This window comes from Anoplopoma fimbria, chromosome 10 (genome assembly GCF_027596085.1).
Source record: "Anoplopoma fimbria isolate UVic2021 breed Golden Eagle Sablefish chromosome 10, Afim_UVic_2022, whole genome shotgun sequence".
NCBI lineage: Eukaryota > Metazoa > Chordata > Actinopteri > Perciformes > Anoplopomatidae > Anoplopoma > Anoplopoma fimbria.
In genome coordinates this window covers 12,242,248-12,261,922 of record NC_072458.1, presented here as the reverse complement: position 1 = coordinate 12,261,922, position 19,675 = coordinate 12,242,248, and the positions used below count along the sequence as shown (strand labels likewise).

At 38.4% G+C, this 19,675-nt stretch overlaps 1 protein-coding gene across 5 annotated transcripts; it reads left to right on the top strand.

Moving 5' to 3' along the window:
* Positions 1-88: 88 nt before the first annotated feature.
* LOC129097341 (T-cell differentiation antigen CD6-like) lies at positions 89-12,299 on the top strand. 5 transcript variants are annotated; one of them, XM_054606165.1, is made up of 12 exons: positions 89-175; positions 4,071-4,352; positions 4,708-5,022; positions 5,867-6,181; positions 6,959-7,030; positions 7,242-7,394; positions 8,097-8,213; positions 8,447-8,569; positions 8,765-8,836; positions 9,567-9,740; positions 10,473-10,583; positions 10,668-12,299. In XM_054606165.1, exons 1-12 carry the CDS (start codon positions 133-135, stop codon positions 10,760-10,762), a joined length of 1,872 nt encoding a protein of 623 aa, XP_054462140.1. In that variant the 5' UTR covers positions 89-132; the 3' UTR covers positions 10,763-12,299. The 5 variants fall into 5 exon arrangements, with proteins under 5 accessions (XP_054462140.1, XP_054462139.1, XP_054462142.1 ...); XM_054606164.1 differs by lacking the exon at positions 89-175 and adding an exon at positions 1,698-1,773; XM_054606167.1 differs by lacking the exons at positions 89-175; positions 8,447-8,569 and adding an exon at positions 1,698-1,773.
* The last annotated feature ends 7,376 nt before the right edge of the window (positions 12,300-19,675 follow it).

Here is a 19,675-nt window from a genome sequence, read left to right as displayed (position 1 = left end):
CATGATGCACTGCGGTAAATGGGAAGTTCTATCTTTCAAATACAAGGGGAACAAGGGAGAAAGTCACTCTTAGTGCCAACAGGCTCAGCAGAAAAGAGACAATAGAAGCGGTTACCCCTCACTGCCTACAACATGAAGCTGGTTTTAATTGTGCAACTGATCTGGCTGTGTCAAGGTATTGTATACAGTTTTATACATTTATTAACTTGATATGTATAAATTATTCACAAACTGTTAGTTCTGCTCTGAGGTATGGAGTGAAACCAGCTGTAACCAAGACAATAATAGATTTATTTTGGCTCCATAAAGTTGCATTTATATTTAATGTTTTGTTTCTCAAATGGTTTAACAACAGCACCACATAAACTATGTTACATTTTAAATGGGAATCCTAAACACCTGAAATATGTGTAATTATTCTTGTCAGTGATGGAAAAATGTAGAACATGACATTGTCTTTTTTTTTTTTTTGCTAATTTGTATCATTTCAAAAAAGTAAGTTTCACTATACATTTAACATGGTCAAAAGAAACACACTGCTATCTACACAGACAAAAACAAAAGTATTGTGAAGTTGGCTTTATCTTATTTTGTGTATTTCAGAAGAATAGCATTAGATTCTGTATTTATCTTTGGTCCAATTATATTTGCGCTCATTTATTTTTTTGTAGGTTTGAAATTTACAAATGCCTTCGAAAATGGTTTGAAGTAAAATAAGAGATGGTGTGGAAGCTAAAAATTATCAAAAAGATGAAAACAGAAAAATAGAGTTCTTCTCATATTTCTCTATTGATTTAGTCCATTCCATATGTGGAAATTGCTCAAACCCAATTTCTGAGAATAGGGCCCTCCTTGTCGGAACTCTTGACACAAAAACAGACATACACAAAAACCCCATCTTGCATGTCTTTCAAAAGCAAAAGCTTCATTAAAAACTATTTAAACTCTTTGAAAATGTTTATCTTTTCATCACAACTTAACACACAAACACCAAACAAATAGTTATTTTGACATGCCAACTGCACACTGATGTGCTAAATATAAAACACTAGTATCCAGAGCCTTTGGCATTTTCATTTGTAGCACACTGTAAATTAAAAAGATAAGCACAAATGCAATGTGTTTATACAGTATAAGACACAATGACTTTAACTGAAGATACTGTCCACTTAATACAGTATATTGCACTTTCTGTCCTTTAACTCATCTATTGATGTGCACAACCAAGAACAAACCTGTATCTTTTTATAATGTGTTATAGCTCTGATTTCTGAATGATCTAATTGGTTAAAGGTTTTCAGCTGCATGCAGGTGATGGATAACTGAATGTGGTATTTTAGTGGCAGGGCTTGGCATGTGTGAGACAAATAAACCTTCGAATCCTTTTACCCTGTTAGTGCTTAAGATTCAGTCACCCGTAGTGGAAAACATAGACTTATTTTTGATAATATAAGAAGAAGATAAATGTGGAAGATCACACACCTCAGAAAAATTATTGGTGGTCTGGTATCGGCTCATATTTCACTCCATCTTCTTGCTGAAACACAAAAGTCAGACACTTTGGTCAAGCGGTTATTTATCAAAAGTCCTGTGGTAGACACATGTGGTGTGTTTGCGAGGAGCTCACATTGATACTAACAGTGAAACTTAATGAGTCTTTTCATATCCTTATTTCAGCTTTGCAAAACCAATCCACTCAAACAGACCCTACTGATGTCCAGATGACAGCAGAGGGAAATAATACAAGAGGGATAATACAAAAGGAATTTAACAGTAAGCTACATTTTTGCAGTGTAAAAATATGATTGAGGATGACAATCTTTTTCTTGCCCTCTGTCTCTCTCACGCAAACAAACAAACAAACAAACAAACAAACAAACAAACAAACAAACACACAGTTATAAAATAATTGTTTGCACTACTTTTTGTCCAGAACCAGAATAAACACTTCATGCAGAAAACGTATGTATATTCTTGCTCGTATTGTCACAGGATGTGGGGTGACCTGCTTGTGAAACACATCTTCTCATTGAATTTTGCAGGTGCAAATCAAACTGGGGGATAGCAAAGCATTCTCCCACGCAGACATCTCTGGTTTGCTCTGAAGGTGCTGAAAGTAGCTGCTGGTAGTTTCTGTGCTGCTTTGTGCTCAACTGCACCCTCACTTTTTTGTTCTAGAAAAACACGTCAGTCCAATGCACTTTACATTCAGAGTCAAGAAAATATTATTTGCCAAATAAATAATCCAATGGTAGTAATACAATTAGGTTCTGGAATCATCAAGAGCATGAATATAATAGCAAACAACAATTTGCTATAAGACATACATGAAGTAGCCTTGGTACGCGTGGTAATTAAGAGTTATTTGTTGATGTAGCCGGGCAGGCAGCGCGTGCTTTAAGCACGTGTTAGGCATGCCAGCAGTACCCCGCTGGTCAGCTCAGGGCGGCTTCCTTGCACTGGTCTCATTCAGGCGGTTACTAATGATAAACTAGTGACAAAGCCGTCCAAACCGGTCCCAACCGACGGCGTAGTCGCAGAAGCATAGCAGCCACCCCTCCGGTTCTCCCTCAAGTAAACCTCCGTTACCTCTGCCAGCACTTTGGCCTGGCTTGCACCATTAGCAACGTTAGCCTGTAAGCCACCTGCTCAGACTACGCCATTTTTTTTTAGAAACGTTGTAGATTTAAATATTACAGTAAATTGTTGGTCATTTTCATTTTCATATTGTATAGTACAGTAGAGATACAAACAGGAAATGTGTGGGGGAGGGAGAAGGGGGAAGCTAGGTTATTGGCAAGAAACAAACCAGTGACATTGTGTTTGAGGCCTGTTTTAAGCCACCAGAAAATACTATAAAATATCGTTGATATATTACAATTAAGATTCACATTTAAAAATCTCACTCACAACTTGTTGCCATATGAATGCTGAAAGTGTTAAGGAGTATGTTTGAAATAGCAAGGTTTAGTCACTCATTACAACCGTATACCATTATGTAAATAAATAAAAAACTAATTTCCCAAAGGCACATAAACATTATTATTACATTTTCAATGTGTGAATAGATAATAGTAGATTTAGATGTTTCATTATTGTCACTAAAGGAAATGGTAGACATTTGTAATGTCTTCTTTTTCACTATCTAATGTCATTATTTATCTACATAAGCAATCAACATAATACATTTTACATGGATAATGAAACACGCTGCTACCTGGAGCATGGGTTATTTTATATTCAAAAAACCCTGGTAACAGTATTGTAGAGTAAGCAATGTGTTTCAAAGGAAGTACTTCAGCTTCTTTAGGTAAAGCTAAAGATCTAGTCATATATTTTCTTTGATTAGACTTTAAAAGTGTATAATTTTCATTTGGAAAACCCTTTTTCCCAGTAACAAATAACATCCGCGGAGGTTTAAACTAATTATAAAAATTAGAACGTAGAGAATGAGATCGTGGTGGGCTCAGGGTGTGATCTCATTTCACCCACACAGCTGTGATCCACGTGCTTAAACTTGAAATATTTGTCATTTGGTCAAGTACATTACATTACATTACAGTCATTTAGCAGACGCTTTTATCCAAAGCGACTTACGATCAGTAGTATATTACATATCATTCACCCATTCACACACTGATGACAGGCTACCATGCAAGGTGCCACCATCAGACTCTAACTAACATTCATGCAACATCCAGTCCACACCGATGGCAAGCCTTCGGGAGCAACTTGGGGTTAAGTGTCTTGCCCAAGGACACATCGACTGCTGAAGCCGGGTATCGAACCACCGATACTCTGATTGGAGAACTACCTTGCTCTCCACTACGCCACAGCCGCTCCTCAAACGAGTAATAACTGAGCTTTTAAAGAAACAAAACTACATACTTGTGAGACATCATTAAAGATTTACTTCTGTAAAAGACAAACAGGGGATGGAAGTCTGAAAGTACTGAGATATGGACAAGAATAAGAGAACAAGAATTGATACTTTTGAGTTTAACTGGAAACAAACGACTTTTGGGAAACCAAGTAAGTCATTTTGTGTTTCTGTTGCTATGTGTCCTCAGGTGACCCTTACATTCACAAACTCGCTGGTAAATGCAGCTTCACGCTAAGGGTGCATGGAAACAGGAGCAGTGATATGGTGGCATTGCCAGCAGACTCTACAGATGTGCTGGTTGAACAGATGTGTCAGGATCTCGACTGCGGCAGGGTCTATCATGTGAATAAAACCAACTCACCTCCCAATGCCATCTGCTTTCACGACTGTTTGTACCGAGATGGTCGTTTGCAGAACTGTTCACAGAGTATGGGAGTTAACTGCACTGTGATTGCTGAGGCTGTTTGTGGTAAGGTTTTTTTATATATATTTTTGATTTAATATATCATAGGATTGTGATCAAAAGAAATCTTGATTTTATTTTTTACATTTTATTTTACCCTTTTTTTTGTTATAGCTTGTTTCCTGTTTTAGTTTGAAAGTCCTCTCCTCTTGTGTCTTGTCTTGTTTCACTAATGGCCCTTTGATATGTGCTGATAAAAGATGGACACATTTACCTATTTGCAAGGATCATGATTACGTTTCTGTTCTTTTGTTCAATTGCTGTAAAACCTTGTCGAATGAAATGCCATAAAACTATTTCCCAGGCTGCACTTCTTCATAAACAATGCCAGAAGTTGAAAGCATGATGTTGTCGTCCTCAGGCCAACAGGCTGTGCGGCTGTCAGGAGGGTCAGACCGCTGTGCCGGGCGGGTGGAGCTGTGGAGAGACGGGAAGTGGGGCACCGTGTGCGACGACCAGTGGGACCTGCGGGACGCCCACGTGGTGTGCGCCCAGCTTGGCTGCGGTTACGCCCTACGTGTGACGGGACAGGGCGGCTCCTTCCCCCCGGGAAGAGGACCGGTCCACCTGGACGAGCTGAACTGTACCGGCAGAGAGGAGAACCTGTGGGCCTGTCCGGCCGCACAGGACGAGCCCGACTGCGGACACAAAGAGGACGCTGGGGTCGTATGCTCAGGTCCACTTTAAAAATCTTACTCACACATTGGCCTACAGAAAAATGACTGATTGGAAAGATGAAGAGTAAAAAATCGAATGAGAAAGTTACTAGCTTTCTGGAGTGGTTGAACGCTCCAGATCAAGATAGTAGGTGGACATTGGACGGGAACCTTTCTTTCTTTTTATGGCATTTTATTTTATTAGCTATTTGATAATTAGCACTGACCACAAAGTACACGTGAGGCTGATGCGAACTCATTTTGCAGGTATTTGGTCATAACCAAAAGTATTTAAATTGTATGATATAATTCCAAGTATATAATATGGTATTTATTGCTAAGCATTATGATAATTGAATAAATAGATCAAAAGTTAAGGGATCACCAAAGTGAATAATCATTCAATGGGGGATGTGTATAAGTTCAAAGAAATGTGGACCTGATGGTGTGTCAAGAGGAAAATGTAAAGGATCACCAAAGCCAGGGGGATTCATCCTCTGGGGAACATGAATGTATGTACAAATTTTTATTGCAAACTATTTAATTGTTTGTTTGAAATATTCCAATCTGGAACAAAGTGTTGGACGGACAGACCGACACTGCATTTTATAATACAGTCAAATACAGTACAGTCAAATTTGCTGTACTACAAAATACCCAACTTGTGTAGGTATCGCATGTAAAATGGAAACAAGCCTCATGTTGATAAAATCCCCAAAGAAAAACTATCAATGACATAACCTCAGTGTCCTCAATGGCGGAATCCAAAACTGCCCACTTGGGGATCATCCTCTCAACATTGATCTACTGCAGAAAATATCAAACTGTATTTATTATCCTCTAATAGTTTCTGTGTCTCTGCAGAGATGAGAGCAGTCAGACTGACTGGTGGTCTGGACCGCTGCTCTGGTAAAGTGGAGGTCCACCGTAACGGCAGCTGGGGTACTGTGTGTGATAACTGCTGGAACAAGAACATTGCCTCCATGGTGTGCTCCATGCTGCGGTGCGGTTCCAGGCCGCAGCAATTCTCCCAGTTTATTCCCTTTCTCACCCTCAACGACGGGGCACAGTGGTTCTATCTATGCGATCGAGACGCGCAGAGTCTGTGGCAGTGCAAGGAGTTTGTCAACTCAACGCACCTGTGCATATCTTCAAAGGCATCCGGGGTCATCTGTAATGGTGAGTGACACAGTGCTTGTTCATGAAGTGTGTTTCTCCAACATTAACAGTAATACAGTCTAGTTGAATTGGCTTTGTAGTAGGCAGCAAGACCTGATGTCTTGGCTTGGACACAGTAAAACACAGGGAACGGCAGATATGAAATTGCCAGGTTTGGCTAAAATGCTAAATTTATCATAATGTAATTTTTTTACTTATATAAAATGTACAAAAAAAGAATCATTAGCAGATCATTTCCTTTTGTTCACAGCATTTTCTTTTAGCTCTTTTATGAAATGATATTCTCATTTCATTAATTGACTGTTTTTGTCAATCAATAAATAGATGGTGATTTACACTACCTTTTAAATTATGTTTTCATCAAAGCTATATAACAAGATTAACAAAGTCATGGTGTAAAATTCAAAATAATTATTTAAAGGTTTCATTTTGCTATAATGAAAGGCCTTTTATTTTAAACCCCTTATTCTCCTCTCTTTTAAGTTTTATAGACTAGAGTCACGGTCAGATATTAGAGAACAGTTTCTTCCACGTTAAGTAAGCTTACAATAATATTGTACTATTAAGAAAATCTTTATAGTACAATATTTTATTCCTATTCTCTGGCGTGCTGTTCAGTAGTTACAGAATCATATAACTCTTATAGAACCAAGATGTAATTCATGTTGGGATCATTCTGCGGAAGTAGATAAAACAGGTAAATAATTTCTTCTCTTAATTTGTCAGCTCACATCCAGATTGTGTTTAACTTTAAAATATTGTATTGTTGTCCCGCAGGTTCCCTCGGGTTTCCTGAAGCCATCACATCCACCACAACTAATGCAACTATATTGACCAGTTGGACGGATGGTGAATATTTAATCTTTTTAATCTAATTTAAAATAGACAGATATCATGTTTATACATTTTACTTCAAATATTCTTTCACGTATTTAAGAGGGTAAGTAGGACAACGGGATATGTCTCAGAGGGCCGTTCACACAAACACTTATAACCAACCATGTGACTCTTGAATAAAATACCAGAAAGAACGAGAATGATGTGTATTTTTTTTTTTTAGTGTCCGTCCCAAAAGGAGCGACCTCAGTCGATGGGGCTGGAGGCTTCGACACAGTGAAGGTGCTGCTCACCAGCACCATCGCTCTGGCTCTTCTTCTTCTTGTGGTTCTCATCACCAACTCGGTGCTCTGCTGCCATTACAGAAGACGACACGGTTGGTTCTCCTCCCTTCAGTCTGAGCTACAGTCTCACTACACAGTTGTGAATTTAGTTCCTTTACACATGATCTCGATCAATCATAGACTCTAAGGATAAGCTGTGGACTAAATCAGTGAAATCATATTCTGGTCTTGATTATGATGTGGCCTCAGTTCCAGATACCTTGTGCTCTTCATAAGATAAAAGTAAATCACAAACAGGTCACGCAACTTTTCTCCTGATAATGTTCATTGGACAGACATTTTTGCCTTAAATTCCTTCATCAGTGTGGTAGAGAAGAGTTTTTCTTTTTTAAATCCAATTTAGAATTTCTTAACATTTTTAGAAAAAAAAATCTTAAATGTTTGTTCTTTTTATAAAGAATTATAGCAGATAGTCTGGAAACTAAGATGTGTTTTAGGAATTCTTATACAAAATAATTGGATTTTCTGTGAAACAAACACATCAGACACAAATTGTCATTCAAAGATGAGTATTTTTATGTCTTCAAACATGTCTGACAACAGCAGACAACAGACAACAGACGTATTCCAGTATTCCAAAAGCACAGCATTTCTAATTTAATCCCATCTCTTTCGTAAACTGATAACTGATAAAAACAAACCCTCTATTAGACAGTAGCCGCTCCAGACAGTTACACACAGCAAAAGTAAAATAAGCCAATAATTATCTTCATCCTTGGTTACTGTGTCCACAGCGTTCTTAATTCAGCAGACTGGCAGCAGCCCACGACCGGACCCCGAACATCATCACAACAACTACCAAGGCGCCGTCGACCTCGTCAAGGTCACTTCCAACCCCCTGCAGACAGAAGGTCAGTGTCTGAACATTTCCAAGAATAGGATTATTTAAATGACTGAATGTGTGAGCAGGATTAAATACCTTGGATACTAACAGAACTAAGACTTTTCTTTCTTTATACCTTACATATATATGTATTTATTTAGATGCATCTTGGCTAGAAAGTTGCAGAATTGTGCAGCGTTTACAAAGCATAGAGGCATCTCACCAAGTCGTTTAATTTTTTTTTGTGTTTGTCTCAAAAAGCCCCCTCCAATCCCAGGTATCTTTGGACCCAGCTTAGTAGCGTTGACAGCACGTCCATAGATACAGACTATGAGCAGTATGAGCCAAGCAATGAGCCGTCTTACCCTTTATCAACCTTTCGGAGTGAGCTACTTTCTTTTATTCACCTTTGTATTCATCCCTGTGTGTTTCTCTGTCTTTGACTCTGTTAAGATGTTCCCCTCGCTGTGTGGCTGCATTTTGCGGTTGAAGCTGCTGTCTTTTGAAGATCAATGCTGTTTGCACCGAATGTTTGCAGGATTGCTTGTGATTAAAACGTGTACATAATTTGTTATCCAGATTCTCAGAGGTACAGAGCAGACGTGAACCCTTTGGTGAGGCCCTCTGGTCTCGACAGCCTCTGCGAGGAAGGTGAGTCATCGTTAGGTTTCCACAGAAACAAAGTTACAATTTGCAGATCTCAAGTACAAACAGTGACATGTAATCATCAAACATTTAGACACAGAGGGGGAGTTTTAATAATGGCTGGGACTTTCTCAACACATTATTAGGGTGTTTTTTTATTTTTAGGAATTATGTACATACTCTACATTTAACATTTAGATATTTCTTTATGCTTATATATACATTTTCCCCTGAGGATAAATAAATAATTTCTTATTCTGATTTTAGTTAAATTGAACCTTTTATTTAACAGGATATCAGGGTTATATTTTGAGTTATTTTGGTTTGTCTTGGTTTTTATAACACACACCAAATAATGACTAAAACACACACATGAAGAAAAAAAAGTCACAAATTAATTTTGACACAAAGATTTAACTATATCAAATACAGTAGTGCTCATTTACAACATGTACATTTTTATTAAAATGTTAAGTACATCAATCCATCTTTCTTCAAATAAAAACTATTTACACCAGTTTTCAAAAGTTGTCCTCACATTATCTCATATTATCTGGGGAGCTGTTCCAAGTTTCAACCCCCACAAATTGAAAAGATTTAATTCCAAAAGTGCAACATAAACTTTTAGCCCGTTCCAATATACCTATTTTCTACTTATGGACACCAATACGCTCAAACACCTTTTTATTATTTTTATTATTATTATTAAAGTTATATTCTATCTCTCATTTTCCAGCTCCTGAACCCACAGAGGAGGTGATGGGAGTCTTTTCAGGCTGCAATGGCGGCCCCGAAGAGGCTCAATATGCAAGAGTGTCAAAGATCTCAGTGGACTCATTCGATACCTCCAGTACTTCCTCTGGGGAAAACTACGAAAACACAAACAACGGCTATGTCATCGTCGCTCCGGGTCAGTCAGATTCATGCTTGTTTCAACTAAGTTACCATTAAAATTAACTAAGGGACTGTACACAATATTTTTTAGTTAGTTTAGCTCTTTACTTAATGACAGACAGTGGCTAGAATATTCACACCTTTGTTATGTTTGCTATAAATGTCACAATTCCACGTCCAATGTGTGTATTGGCAGCAGTTTATTTTATAATATTGAAGGAATAGTTCCAGGCTTACCGCTGCTGAAAGTGAGATGAGAAGATCCAACCACTGTCATGTCTGCAGGCTAAATATGAAGCTACAGCCAGCAAGTGTATTTTTTTAACTATAGACAAGCCAGCCCAGCTGTTCCCCCTGTTTACATATATATTACTAAACGCAACTCTAAATGCTAAGATGAGCTAACTGGCTGCTAACTGTTGCTCCATGTGTGTCATACAGACATGTGAGTGGTATCAGTCCTCTGTTGTAACTCTTGGCAGAAAAGGACATTAACATTTAAATTACTACTAGTAGTAATTTTGTATTTACTAATTTAGCTTTTTTAATATAGTATTAATCTATTTGTTCAGTCGCTCCCTAAACTTAATCTGTGGGTGTTTGCAGATTAGATTCAAGAAAAGCACACCCATGACTAAGAGGTGGGAGGATATGAAAGACGAAAGCCAACCGGAAACTGTAATAAAGCTTTCACAAGACGGATGTTATAAGATGGAAGATTTATCCCCTGTGCTCTCACAAATGACAGAACCAGGACTGGCCCAGTCACCTGTCGTCAACGATGCCTTTGACCCTTCAAGGCTCGTCTGCAGCAATGATCAACTTAACCTCGGGCAAATGACGAACCTGCAGAATTCGAGTAAATGTCACCAAAGAGATATAACGCTTGTCTAAAAATGAGATCTGTAACATTTGCTGATCTCTGTTGTTGTCTGTTCATTAGGCGACGAAGACAACGGCCCAATCTACTCTCCTGTTAGCCCCGACCAAGACTCTCCATCTGAGGACGACTACGATGACGTCGACATCATACAGTAACCAGAGGAGGTAACTGAGAGACTAGAGAGCGTGGGACTGGAGCTGCAAAACTGCACTGAAAGGAAACGTGCACTGTAAGACCAAGCGCCTGTTTGGAGGGGGGAAACCCAATCGGCATTTATTTATTGGTTTTCAGGCTAGAAAAAGTCTGTACATGTAGGTTAAAAATGGATACAAGTCTATGTTACATATAACCATCAACAGTAATTCAATGACCACACGTTATTGTGTGGAGCAGTCAATATTGAAATGCTGTTGATAAAAGACTTAAATGTGGCCTTGGCATCTAAAAATGTTATTTTCAACCAAATTCAGACCAATTTTTTCATGAATTACTTTTTACTTGCAACTTACAAACCATTTTTTCTTTAAACCACATTAATATCTTTAATGTACAGCCGTTGAAACTGGACGTGTGATTGACCCACTGCAGGTATCACAAAAACACATTTTATGCCTTTTTTGCCAACTGTTTTAAAAACCCTTTTATGGTGCATTTAATGATGCTCAGACAGTCAGATGCCAATGACAGTTGGCTATGGAAATCTAAGCCTGGAGAAAAATTGTGTACAAATTTCGATGTTGTGAAAAGGATGATGTGTGATTCGTATTGAAAAGTTCGGATGCACTCTGAAATATGTCACATTCGAGCATTGTGCAATTGCTTTTTTCAATACAGTTACTGCTTTCAGCTGCATTGCAATGCAAATTTATTTAAAAGAGGAAAAATCAACAAAATGTTCACTGTGATAGACCAATGACTGCCTGTAAGGTAGGAAATCAAACTGAGAAATTAAGGTATTTGTAGGGGATCTGTGAATGTAGTAACAATTGTAACGTGTACGATTTTAATTTTGAATAATCAACTTATGTGTTTGCAGAGCAGCATGTTATTACTAGGATGTGTTCAAACAATGTGCTGATGTTTGCTTTGTATCTTCCTGCGGAGATTGGTACATTTAGACTATAGAGTTCCAACATAATCTCCAGAACTGTGATGTGCACTACATGGCCAAAAGTATGCGGACACCCACAAATTACACCAATCTATAATTGTTGAACATGTCATTCTAAAACTATTGGCATTTTTCTGCTGCTATAACACCCTCAGCTCTACCTGGGTGAGCCATATCTCTATAGACCTCACTTTGTGCGCTGGAGCATTCTCATGTTGAAATAGGAAAAAGCCTTCTATAAACTGCCCACTAAACTGCACACTATTGTCTAAATAACATAACTGTTTGCAGTAGTACCCACAATCACAATAAATGAACCCGCACCAAATGCACACAGAAGTACCTGTCCTTATACTTTTGGCCGTATAGTATATCCAAATAATGTATATAAATAACACACCATCCTGGTAAAAGTGTAATCAAACTATTGTGTACTACCACTAGGTGGCACCATGAGCTTGTAAATAACTAAAAGTTTAAGCGTCTGACTGGAGTGAAGCTCTTGCTTATAAAATACAAACACAAACAAACTTGTAATGGCATCAAATATTTGCCAGATAAATGTTATCCAGGTTGTAGCACTTTTATTCAAATACGTATAAGTGCTCAGCGAGGGAGAAGTCACAATAAAAGTTTCTGAGGGGAACTCTGGATCCTGATCGGGGGCCAACATAAACCATCAGTGCGGTTTGAAACCAGACCTGGCACGGCTCTTCTCGGTCCGTTGCGTCTGCAGCAGCTGCAGAGCATCAACGCTTCCTCCTGATTCAAAGTGATGCCTTGAATCAAAGTGATGCCTTGAATCAAAGTGATGTCTTGTTTTGCCGAAGCAAATATTACAAACTGCTTTCAAAAGCACCTGTGAAACTTTTAGTAGGGGGGCAGCGGCGGTGAATGCTACAGATCAGCATGGATTACCTTCAGCTCGGCTAACGTGAGAATCAGGGAGTGATGATGCATAAGACTGATAACCCAGCAGAAATGGGTGTTTTTTGACTGGAAGGTATTTGGCACACGAGGACAAGTGTGTGTTGGGGTGTGTGGAGGGGGGGTGAAAAGAAGGAGGTGGACGGAGAAGTCGGCAGAGATAAAACGTGTCTAAGAGAATCATGTAGTGCACTCAAATTTAGTCCAGAGCTCTGCGTCTAGATAAACAGGCGAATTAACGACCAGATCTCCTTATGAAACCCAATCTCTTTCACATGCCGGAGAATCCAGCACACTCACACACTGCACACACACACACACACACACACACACACACACACACACACACACACACACACACACACACACACACACACACACACACCACTTAACAGAGATTCCATCTAAAAGTATGCAGCCTGATATATTGCAGATCCTCCTCCTGGCAGTTTGCTTTTGTTTTATTCTGCTCCGAAAGATCGATAAATCAGAATTTTAAAATCTGCGGATTTACAGGCCTGATTAACATCAAGGGGAAAGAAATGTAGCACACCAGTATTTCAAGTAGCTTGTAGTATTTAAGGGATTAGAAGATCAACCCTCTGTTTTTACTTTGTTCATTAAATCAGTTACACACAACGGATTACGGCTCCATAAGTCCGTAAATTGCTTAAAGTGTCCTGACAACAGATCCTGCCCGAGTTTAAACTTTTGAACTCTGTTTGGTGCAGGAGGCCTGGAGACGACAGTACCTGCCTGCAAACAGTATGTGGCACATACTAGAAGCTGGATTCACAGCTGCTGCTGCAGCTTTTGGTTAGGACCCTTTTTGAGTTTTGCAATCCTGCTGTAAAAAAATTATATAAAGAATATTACAACAACTAAGAGTTCGGCATACTAGTTTTGGGGCTTTTTAGCACAGGAAATTAGCTGATAATCATGTGTTACAATCAGAGCTGTCAAAGGGACCGTTCACCACAAAATATATATTTTTCCTCCTTGTGGACTATGTTGCTCGTAGTTTCATGAAGGAACTATTTATTTCAACCATAGTTCCTATATAGAAACTGCACAAAACAAGGTCTGTGCATTAACTTGAGTGACCAGGTCATGATTTCTTGAAAGAGACATTGCGGTTGAGTTTTGTTTAGCACTTTGAGCAGATTGATAATTAGCGCTACAGAGACGAGGAAATAAAATGTATTTTTGATTTTGAGATGAACTGTCCCTTTATAGTGCCGATAAATATTTTGTCCTGTGATAAAATATTTCTAAGTCAATGTTCAATACCTAGCTTAATTTTATTTATTTTATATCAATATTGTGTGTCCTTCCGTGAATGCATCTTGCTCAGTTGTCAATTCATGACCTCATTATGGCTAACAGGCGTTGGTGTATGGGCAGCGATATTTGGCTGAAAGCTCCAGAAGCAAGTTAGTGAACCAAATGACTATAATGTAAAAAAGGATTGTGAACCCACAGAGAACTCTGCTGCTCAGCTTTTTGGCTTCTTCAAGCTCATTGTTTTGGTTTCACGATTGGTTCAATCTCACTGATCTCATCGACCTGGTTTCAAGCCATAGCAAGCAGCCGTTTCCTGCAAACAACCTCTCAAAAACCAAATGTGCACCACCTGCCGAGCACCAACAGCCAACAAAGTTAAAGACTAGCTGGTGAACATCGTGGAGCATTTAGCAGCTAAAGAGACTGATATTTCCCTCAGGAGTTGGTGGAGACCAAAAACAGAGCTAAAACAGAGAGAATACTGGACTTATGTTAATCAGGTGGACATAAACTCAACTCCAAATTAATGTGTAAATAAGCAGCTGTTTGCTTACAAGTTCATCATATATCAACCTGAAACGTGAACATGTCAGTGCTGTGGGTTTGTAGACTTTTTTTTTTTTGCCCCCTGATCCCTGCAGGTTTTGAAGAATTTCAATATCAAGTGGTTATTTTTGCCTTTATTGTTATTTGGATAAAAACCCACTGTTCCTATCTTCTTATTTTGACTTTGCTGGCCTCACAACCTTTCATATTTAACTGCAAAAATAGTCTTTCTTCAACGTGACCTTGTTTGTTTTGCTCTTGACTTGGCCTCTGTATTGGCACTGCTCTTTGATTACCAGGGACATGTTGCAGGATGGACTGCAGCCAGTGAAATGCAGTGAGGTCATCAGTTTAGGTAGAGCCCCAGATGGTTAGAGACCCGGGCGAACAAATCCACTTCAGCTTATTAATCAAAGCTTTTTTTTCCCCCTTCGGCCTAGAAATGGCAAAGATTTATACTTCTGCCATTAAATTCACTAATATTCATTTTCTCCTGATTAGTCACTCTCACAGTGAATCAGCCTTGGCTGTAAACGACATTACAGCCTGCTGGGCTGAAGGTTGGGTGCGCTTGCGAGGCCCGGTAATAGTGTTGATTACTCCTCACTCATTAGGTTGCTTTCACTGCCGCCGCTAAGCCCTCATCAGGAGGTTTTTGGCTGAGCGGCCGGGCAGGGGCCCTGATCCAATTCACCTTTAAAGTTCAGTGGACCTGTCTGGGTTGCCACGGGTCAGTGCATCGCTCTCCATGCTGTGCACTCCCAGAGAGGCCCTCATTACCTCATTTCCTGTTACTACTGTACCAGACAAGCATTTGAATCTCATGGTTTGGTTGTGTAAAGTTTGCAATGTTTGTCACAGACGGTATTTTTAAAACTCTGGAACAAAGCTTTGTTGAATTTATGTCTTACGTAATGATCTGTCATAATTTGTAGCTACTACGGTGGCCCTGAGGTGCAAAAGACATTATTAACAAAATAGAAAGCACAACAACCATTCACAGACCACGTTACAAAAAAAACATGAATGAATCGGAAAGTGCAACTTTTGAGAAAACATGAAATTTCAAAACAAAATTTTAGAGAACACAACATTTAAAAAAATTATATTTTATAATATGTTAACAAATCAGAAAATGCACATTCTAAAAAAACACATCAACAAAAAGTAAATTTTTGATCATGATGGACAGAACCAACAAGTCTTTGGAAAAGTTAATTGTAGGGCTGCAACTAACAGTTATTTACATTGTCAATTATTGGGGGACTACTTTCCTGATTAACTGTTTAATCATTTGAGGTATTAGTGACATCAACATTAATAACAAAATAGAAAGCACAAGAGCAATTCACAGGACATGACATTAGCAGAAAAACATTAGAAAGTGCAACATTTTAGAAAACATAAAATTTCAAAACAACATTTTAGAAAACAATTTAATAAATCAGAAAACACACTATTTTAATATAATATATATTAAAATATTGTATATATATATATATATATATATATATATATATATATATATATATATATATATACTAGAATATATTTGCATATCAGAAAATGCAAGTCTTTTAGAAAAATGTATTAACGAAGAGCTATTTTTGTTTATGATCGGCACAACCAAATTCATACCAGAGTTCTTCCATATAGTATTGCTGACCAAACCTCAATTGTTTTATTACTGTTGGGTTATTTACCCAGTTTAAATTGTTCGACACAGCATACCCAACGTTTGATTTAAAATGTATTATTAGTTGTACAAAATTATTGAAAACATTCAAAACTAGAAAGAATACACTTGTTGAATCAAAAACTAATCGTGACCAACAGAACTAGACTAGATTTCAACAGTTGCAACCAAACCATATTTTATTACGGGTAATAGTCCAACAATTATCCAACCATGGGTACAGGGTAAAGTTAACCCAATATTATGCTGTTGCCAAACTGACCCAATGACCTTTAGTGTCTAAGAAAATGTTTGTGTTTTCTATTTTGCTAATTTGTTTCATCCAATGTTGTTTTTCAACTCAGTGCCACCGTACATTTCTCACCAGACACATTTATTAGTCTGTTTAAAGAAATGAATCCCAACTTGAAAGCTGTCCTTGGCAGTGCAGCGTTTAGCTCATTAACCTTTTTTTTTTCTTCTTCTTCTTCTTAGCACCTCGCTGCAGTTAACAGCCTGTGGCCTCTTCCCCACCAAGACACATTCATGTAGCTGCCAATCAGGTCAATGCTGCAATTAAGCTGCTTTAAACTTGTTCAGTGGTGCCTGGAGGCCGTAAAAATACTTCCGCTCTAGTGTCAATGGGAGCCTGCGGCGGTTAACGCTGCATTCATGGGAGAATACATTGTGTCTAGTTAGTGTAAGTAGTCTGGTCAGCGGGTCAAAAGGGCAACGTGACTGAAGGATACGAGGACGTGCAGCAGTTTCCAGCTGTCTGAGACATGATTCACAGCGGCCCTGCTACTTTGTCTTGTTTCTTCTTCACTTGTCCGACGTTTACATTTTTTCTCAAGCGAGTTAAGAATTTACGGACACATTTCCTTGTTTGTCTTCGACCAGATGGACTGAGGTTTATGAGCGTGCGGGTGCATGTTGGACGGCGGCATCTCACTCTGAGCAGCGGTCAGTCAGGACAGGCTGTCATCAATCTTAGTCTCCAATGAATGGCAGATTGGCTGCCATAAACCAGGTCTGATTGCTGTGTGCTGTTCCCTGCGGAAGAGCTTTCAGGCCAAGGGGAGGCATGGAAACAAAACCCCGCAGATACAAACAGTGTGTGTGGGACACCGAGAACCGTGCCACATTGCAGGATGGTTTACCGTACACACCAGTACTGGACAGGAATTCGTTCATCTATTTATTATCCTTGTCGATCCAATGATGATCCTGTAAACATTTCTGAAGCAACAACAGTTTTTTACATGGTTGCTTAATAATGAGAGTGTAATGAAAGAAAACACATTATATACAAATGAAGTACTTTCTGAACCAGGGCTGTAAGCCACGGCCAGAGCCCCTGGGCCGCAATATTTTTATGTGTAAATTAGATTGCAGTAATTTTTTCATTTGGTAACTAAACACAGCCTTTGATTAAATGCAAGGCCGGGAGATCAGGTAATCACTGAGCGTTACCACAATAGGCCCTTTTCGCAGCAGACGCCGCAAGAGAAGCACAGGTGTAAATAATCACATCAACAATGGCTCCGTTCCATTAAGTGTTCTATGACAAAGCCACGGCATTGAGTTAGCATGCACGATACCAGAGCCCTGGAACTGGCTCACCTATATGGAATGTAGCCCGTCATTAATGTGATTAATTCCACCTGTGCTTTTTCTCCTTATTACTCTGAATAGTGTTCATCCTAAATAAACCGATGTGCAGAAATGTACTTGGTGGATGTTAACGAGCAAGGTCAGCAGTCTGCCTAAACCAAATGGAAGTTGGGTCACTACAGTGGAACAATAGGTGATCTTGCAGAGGACTAGTGCTAGAGGGCAGGAGTACATACATTTATATATAGAGTGGCTGATTAATATGGATGAGGAGCGGGTGTGCCGGCAGATTATGATCAGGTGACTGGGGAATGGTGGGATTTGATAATCAGGAGATGTGTGTTGTTAAACTTAATCTCTGTCTTTAATGAATGCAAGCAAAACACTAATTATTTTTTTGAAAGATATCAATCAGATTGCCATGAAATTTGTGCACAAATATTCATGGCCCCCATTGACATATATTAAACCCTGAATTTTTATTTAGTCCAATATTTATGTGGCGATACCTGCAAAACTAATGACATTCCCATCAGCCTCAGCTGTTCTCTGTGGTATCGCAAGTGCAGATTAGATCAGTTAAACCATCGTGTATCTGCTAATTATCAGCATGTTAGCATGTGTATGCAGCCATCAATATTTTGACTTGATATGACTTTATGTTTTATCACTATTATATTCTGTTAAAAGATGAAAAAGGCAAATTTCTAGTATATTATTTTATAATTCCTAAACCCCAAGCTAAAATCCCTCCCACTTTATGCAAACTGAACAAAACCACTCAGTGTTAGTGCCACTGTAACATTAACACACATGAAAAAAAATTGGGCGCAGACAGCACATCAGGGCCAGGTGAGGGGGGCCCTGGGTATGAGTCATCTCTGTTGTCATGGCTACACAGCATCGTCATGTGTTTGTGCACTCCAGGCGAGGTCATTAATTAGAGAGTCAATCTGAGACAGCCTTAAACAAATAATGTTCTGTGAACGTGAATGGCGGACGTTCGAGCCAACAGAGTTCTCATTCACAGGGCTTCAGGCTCTTGGTGCAGGGGGGGAAGATTTCACCTCAGCTGAAACGGAGGAGAGAAACCGAGGAAGAGGAGCAGGACAGAGAGGAGGTGGAGGAGGAAGTGTATGGAAGCAAAGAAAAGCAGCAAACGTTTTAGTGTTTTCAGGTAACTGTATCCCGGATAATGAAATTAGACTTCGGACACTCGAACGTGCTATCTGAATTTGTAGCCCTGAATCTTTTTTTTTTTTTTTTTTAACTATAAATCTTGAAATTACTTTCTAGGGATTTCTAAGAGTGAAATTTATACCACATAAATAAGATTCAGAGGCATTTTAGTACTACCATAATAAAAACATTTGTACATTTTACAATTAAATATTTAGATGAAGAAATAAATATTATTATATTATATTTAAATATATGTTGTGGTCATATCTTATTTTTACATTGTTATTATTATAGTTTTTAAACTCACTGAACTAAATATACTTTTTAATAATATCAGAATAACTATTATTTTTAATATTATTGGCAGAGGGGGAGTATAACTTTTTAAAACTCTCTGAAAATACAACAATTCTGTTTAACTTATTTGTATTTATTTTATATCATTTGTATATCATTTATATTATCATATGTATTTATAATTTTTATATTTAGGACAAATTGGAAAAAAAGAAATTCCAAAAGGCTACAACTAACTGTTGTTTTCATTTTTCTTAATTTGCCGATTCTTTTTCTTTGCTATATTATAAAAACAAGCAGCAAATATTTGGAATTTTTGCTTGAATTCGTTATAAAAATCATTGCCGATTAATTTTCTTTTTAGCAACAAATCGATTGACCAGCTGATTGTTGCAGCTCCAGTATTGAATAACTTGTAAATATTTAAATATA

Bases quoted from the DNA above. Each gene is read 5' to 3' on its own strand.
- LOC129097341 (XM_054606164.1), top strand. From the start codon at position 1,722: ATGACAGCAGAGGGAAATAATACAAGAGGGATAATACAAAAGGAATTT. The intron at 7,031-7,241 runs GTGAATATTTAA...TTTTTTTTTTAG, and splicing joins ATTGACCAGTTGGACGGATG to TGTCCGTCCCAAAAGGAGCG. The intron at 8,837-9,566 runs GTGAGTCATCGT...CTCATTTTCCAG, and splicing joins CGACAGCCTCTGCGAGGAAG to CTCCTGAACCCACAGAGGAG.